At 43.5% G+C, this 6,000-nt stretch overlaps 1 protein-coding gene across 2 annotated transcripts in view; it reads right to left on the reverse strand.

Annotated features, from left to right (window-relative positions):
- Positions 1-3,560, reverse strand: part of SEL1L (SEL1L adaptor subunit of ERAD E3 ubiquitin ligase) — a 63,474-nt gene extending 59,914 nt beyond the window's left edge. For both annotated transcript variants that reach the window (XM_049899777.1, XM_049899775.1), the window contains exon 1: positions 3,373-3,560. In XM_049899777.1, coding sequence (XP_049755734.1) covers positions 3,373-3,442 — 70 coding nt within the window. In that variant the 5' untranslated portion in view covers positions 3,443-3,560. The remainder of the gene's footprint in view (positions 1-3,372) is intronic.
- Positions 3,561-6,000: the final 2,440 nt, after the last annotated feature.

The following is a 6,000-nucleotide window of genomic DNA, read 5'->3' on the forward strand; positions in this document are numbered from 1 at the left end:
TGCAGAAATAGGGCCTATTCAAACGCCAGGTACTCTATTTGTAAAACTTTACTGCACCCAAGTGTTTTATGACATTTGAAACAGTACCATGAGCACCAAAAAAACCAAACCCATTGTCATCGAGTTGATTCCTTCATAGCTACCCTACAGAACAGAGCAGAACTGCTCCACAGGATTTCCAAGGAGGGGGTGCTAGATTCAAACCACTGACCTTTCTGTTGGCAGTGGAGCTCTTAAGCACTGTGCCACCAGAGTTCCACACTGAGCACAGTACTGCCTTTATTAGCTTTCAGCAAACACATCTATATTGTCTTAGTTCTAAGTAAAGTTTTTACCTCTACCAAGTAAATACTTTGGCACAGTTTTAACTATGACGGAAACTAGGGCAGATATATAATCCTCTGCTTACATCCCAAAGATTTAACACTTAAGCATCAACAGTCTACTAACTGTCCAAGAGTGAACCTTATTAGAACATCCTGAGAATCCCAACAGTTGACTAAATAGGTTCTTTAAGTATCATCTCCACTGACAGGGAGATATAAGTATCTCTTTTGTTACTATTGGACTAATAGCATACCAGCCACTTTTTATGCCTCTGGATTTCAGAGGGAAACTCTGGTGGCATAGTGGTTAAGTGCTACAGCCATTAACCAAGAGGTCAGCTGTTTGAATCTGCCAGATGCTCCTTGGAAACTCTACGGGGCAGTTCTCCTCTGTCCTATAGGGTCGCGATGAGTCGGAATTGACTCGACGGCAGTGGGTTTTGTTTGGTTGGATCTCAGAGAACCTGTTGCCATCGAGTTGATTCTGACTCATAGCGACCCCATAAGACAGAGCAGAACTGCCCATAGGGTCTCCAAGGAGTGGCTGATAGATTCGAACTGCCAATCTTCTGGATAGCAGTCGAGCTCTTAGCCACTTCGCCACCAGGGTTCCTTGGACCTCAGAGCTAAGGCATTACCCAGTTCTAATGCATTTGGTGTCAAGGTAGGTCCCTTCTGAAAGGCATGAAGCTCGTCAGACAGCAGTTGGTGCCTCAGTGTTTTGTTGGTTGAGCATTCCATTAGGTGATGCTTCCTGGATGTGTTAGTTTTGTAAACTTGCCTTTTTACCCCTTCATTTCTGTGAGATAAAGCTTGCAAGTATAATTAAGGCTTTTCTGTGTGATAGGGAGCCCTGATGGGTTTGTTTTGGTTTTTCTGTGCATATTTGGAAAACCAGAGGTTCTCCGTGTAACCTAATGGAAACCAAAAAAAAAAAAAAAAACCCAGCACCATCGAGTCAATTCCGACTCATAGCAACCCTATAGGACAGAGTAGAACTGCCCCATAGAGTTTCCAAGGAGCGCCTGGTGGATTCGAATTGCTGACCCTTTGGTCAGCAGCCATAGGACTTCACCACTACACCACCAGGTTTCCTAATGGAAAGGCACCCACAATAAATTACTTCTCTAGCTTTCATTGCTATTATTGTCATATCACAGAGGGGTGGCACCACAGTGCCATTCACCTTACTGGTGGCTTGCATTACCAGATCACATTTCTCAAAATCCATATTACCAACCCCAAATTTAAACACACTCAATTAGTAAGAATGCATTCCAATACTGAAAACCAACACCAAAAACCAAACTCGCTGCCATCAAGTGGATTCTGACTCATAGTGACCCTACAGGACAGAGTAGAAACCCCATAGGGTTTCCAAGGAGCGTCTAGTGGATTTGAACTGTTGATCTTTTGGTTAGCAGCTGTAGCTTTTAACCACTAAGCCACCAGGGTTTCCAATACTGAAAACAGATGCCATTAAATAAAAAACAAAAATGTAGTAATGAAAGGGACAGATGAAACATAGTCAAAAGAAGGCACAGGAAAATGTACCCTTTAATTTTCTTTAAACTCTGCAAACTGAATTCAGAGGAATATACACCATGCTCTTTAACTAATTATTTCTCAAACTTTAGTGTGAAGAATCACTGTGAAGCTTGTTAAACTACACATATGGAAACCTGCTTCTGACCTAAATCTGTATTTTTAATAAACACGTCATAGAGATTCTAATGCAGGCAGTCCATGGTCCATCAGGTACTCTATCCATTAAACTCAAGAGCTTCATTTCATCTTTCGTTTGATCAAATAACTGCTGAAGTTAGGTATATTATTTAAAGACTTGGTTATGAAGGCAAACCATCACTACAAATGGTGGTGGTTGGCATGATGCTGGCAATGAAATAACTAACATATGCTTGTTGCTTCTTAAATGGTATCTCAAATCGCACTATGAATAGGATTTTGGGTTAGAACCTCTTCTTTTAAAAGGAGAATGACTTTATAGTATTGATTTGCAATTAGGACAGATAATTTGAGGATTCAAATAACCATCTGGGAAATTTTCTGTTGAAAAAAAAAGTTGACTTATTTATATTCTGCATTGTTCTAAAAAAGATTTAAAGTAGCAGAACAGCTGTCTTCTTAACTGAAATGGATTAAATTTCAAAACTTTATTGTACTAATCGTTTCTTTATTAACACTCTGAAAAGAGAAGTTTTTGAAAGGTAGGCAGATTAAAACATTAAAATCATTTACAGTATAAACTAGCTAATCAGAAAACCGTATTCATAAGCACATGAGTTTATCTATATGAAAAATCAAAACTATTTGTTATTTATTCTAAACTTACAGGGACTAAGATTTTTTCAAAATCATCAAGTCACTGTAAACAAACATGGGGCAATTCAGAAACCCTGTGCCAGAGGTAAACATCACTTTTTCGGGAAGATTTTTAAAAAGGGAAGGGAAAGAGCTGGATACAATTACTGCGTCAAACGTCTTCATTTTTAAAAAAGATAAAGAGACCTGTGGCCATCTAAGAAACGCATCAAACCACTGTCAACGTCCTGGTCTTGAAGGTCCCTGCTCTGCCCTAGGTGACAGCCCCAGGTGTGCCAATTACCTCACTTACAAATCCCAAATCCCAAGCCCCTGACCTGATGCAGCACGTAATCTACGTGAGGAGGGTCAGGGAAGCTCCAGCGGCACTCGTGTGTCACTGTGGGGCTAAGCCAGCTGTCGGGAGTCATTCTCCTGGGGTCACACATTCCTCCTTCGTGAGAAGGAGCCACGTAAGGTTTGTTTCGTGCAGGAGAGCTGTCGGTAGGTTGACGAGTGCCCTCTTCCTTCCCCCACCCCCCAATTCCAGGCCCCTAAAAACCTTCTCTGGATCAGATCAACCGAAGCCCGAAGAAGGAGCGACTGACAGGCCAGTGCGAGGTGTGACCACAGGGAGCAGTCCCAGCCCGGAGCTCCCACAACCAGGGATAAAGGCCGGGGGGCGGTGGCTCCGGGCCTCCAGCCCGGAGGGGCGGATACTGACCAGAGGACGCCGAGGCCAAACCCAGCAGGGCCGCACAGAGCAGCAGCGTCAGCCCGACCCCGACTCGCATCCTGCTCTCGGGGTCGCTGCCAGCCCCTGGAGCTGTCGCCTTCGCCTCTGGCACTGCCGCCGCAGCCGCCGCTATCGCCGCCTCGCCAGGGCTCTTCCTGCTCTGGCCTCCTTCCTCCGCCCCTTCCCAGGCCTCCCTGCCCCAGCGTGCAGCCAATCCCCGCCCGCCGCCACGGGCTTTCCACCCAATCGCCGCGGCCGCCCGGCCCGCCCCATTGCCTCGCCCACCAGAGTCACGCATGGGCCAATCCTTGTGTGAGACTCACTACACCGGCTTTTCTCGTTGGACCACGGCCTCAGCGACATGGCCCCAGCTAATTGGTAACTCCCGGGCTCAACCAACCCGGAATCAGAACGTGAGTCAAGGGCCGGGAGAAAATCACCCAGGACTACGGCTCCCACAATGCAATTGCTGCACTTTCTTTGAGGTGTGTTCTTGGGAAACGTAGTCCATCGTGGGGCAAGATTTACAGGTGCAGGTGGCTGTTGAAACTAAGGGAACTTAACAGCTGGGCTAGATATTAACGCAAGGCGATAAACCCATAGCCTTTTTTTTTTTTTTTTTAAATAAATATCACGAAATACGCTTTATAAAGCTAAGAACTTGTAATGTGTTAAGCTCCTCTTCCTATTTGTTTTGTTTAGAAAACTGGGGCCTACACAGGGATGTGAGACTGAGGAAAATTGCGAAGGCAGACTGAATTCGAGGGGGAAAATTTTTTTTTTTTTTTAATCTCGGATAAAACAGTACCAGTGTATGGAAACCAGGGTGCAACTCACTACCAGCTCTCCTTCCCCAACAAAGTGAAATGAAAAAACCCCCAGCCAGTGCATCTCATCTCAGTGCTAGTGTTCATTTTTATCAGGGACACCAGATAATAATCATACAGAAAATGTGCCAACAGCCCTTGCAATGCCCTTTGAAACACTTGCCCTTATTCCTCTCTTCTTGTGAGTTGCATTGTTCTCCTGTGCATTGACTAGATTCAGGAGGCTAGATTGATGGGTGCTGAGAGAGAGGTAATAGTGATTGTATTGCAGAACGGGAAATATTCTGTGGACTCTATCTCGACTCCAGGCATGCTCCCACTGGGTAGCAGGGCAGTGGCTTGGTGTTCCTGTTGTGCATCAAGACTGTGTCATTCCCCTCTCCCTATCATCCACCCACAATCAGCTCTTTGCCCAGATACCTGGCCGGGCCAAATTCAAGGTTTTGAAAAAGTTGACGATGGCCATATACCTTGACACTTTTGGGCATTTGTCTTCCATCATCTTGAAGAGAAAAAGTCTCCTTCACAAAAAAAAAAAAAAAGGATAAAAAATAACTTGTTCCTCATTCCTATCAGAGGCATGAAGGAAGGATAGTCTCCTCATTAAATAGATTATTTTTTCTACTACAGCCTCCTTAGCGCTCATCTTTATTTTTGTGAAAGTAATGTTTCCTTAGAGTCCTTCCAATTTTAAAACCTTGAGTAAAATCTTCTGTATTTTTGTCTTCTCAGCCATTGAGTCATGAATTTGAACCGTGTAATTACTCCTTTATGTGATCTTTTTTTCTCATTTTCATGAAAAACTCTCCAAATGGCCTTCATTTTCCCTTACCTGGCTAAGCATCTGAGTTCTAGTTATATTCGCTGACACCATTCTCTCTCCGCACTAACCTAAATCACACACCATGGCCAGGTTAATATTCCTTAAACTTTGCTTTCATATCCCCATTCAACATTTTTCAACGGGTGCCCTTTTCATAGCATAAAAAAAAAAATTAGAACTTCTCATAAATAGGAACTTGTGGAGACAGTTCTGCTTTCTTCGGGAAGAAACTTCTGCATTCCAAGAGAGAAGCAGTGATTAGCTGAGCGATAAGAAAAAAAAAAAAGTGATACGAGTGGGGGAAAATTCTGCTTGGTTGATGCTTAGCTTCTTTTTAAATTTTTTTCTTTACTGAGTACTTCTTATATTTAAGAGATATGCTAGGTATCTCACAGCCCAATTTCCCACTTCTCTTTTATTGCTTTCCACACAATAACACCATTTTGAGCCCCTTGGTAGTGTAAATGGCTCATGTGCTCAGATGCCCTAATCAAAAGATTAAAGGTTCAAGTTCACCCAGAGGTATCTCAGAAGAAAGGCCTAGTGATTTACTATTGGAAAACTAGCCGTTTGAAAACCCTATGGAGCAGAGCTCTACTCTGATACACATGGCGTTGCTATGAGTTGGAGTGGACTCAATGGCAACTGGTTGGTGGTTTGCTTTTCTATGGGCTCTTCCGTCCTCCCCACAATTACAGTTGCTTTTTCACTCTACCCTGGCAACCTTCCCAATTTCACCTGCGTTTCTTCTTCACTGAACCTTCTCCAGCCAGGCCAATCTTCATCATCTTCATTTCCCTAAATATCTAGGGAATATTCACAACTTTGCCTTCTTAAATAGATTGTAAACTTGCTGAGGCCAGAGATGATTGTATGATTTTGTGTATAGGTGTATAGAACTGGACTTGCTATCTGTTAGCACTAGATAATTCTTTATTGATTGATAGATGTACCTTACCTACAAGA

The sequence above is a fragment of the Elephas maximus genome, chromosome 10 (assembly GCF_024166365.1).
Source record: "Elephas maximus indicus isolate mEleMax1 chromosome 10, mEleMax1 primary haplotype, whole genome shotgun sequence".
NCBI classification, from domain to species: domain Eukaryota; kingdom Metazoa; phylum Chordata; class Mammalia; order Proboscidea; family Elephantidae; genus Elephas; species Elephas maximus.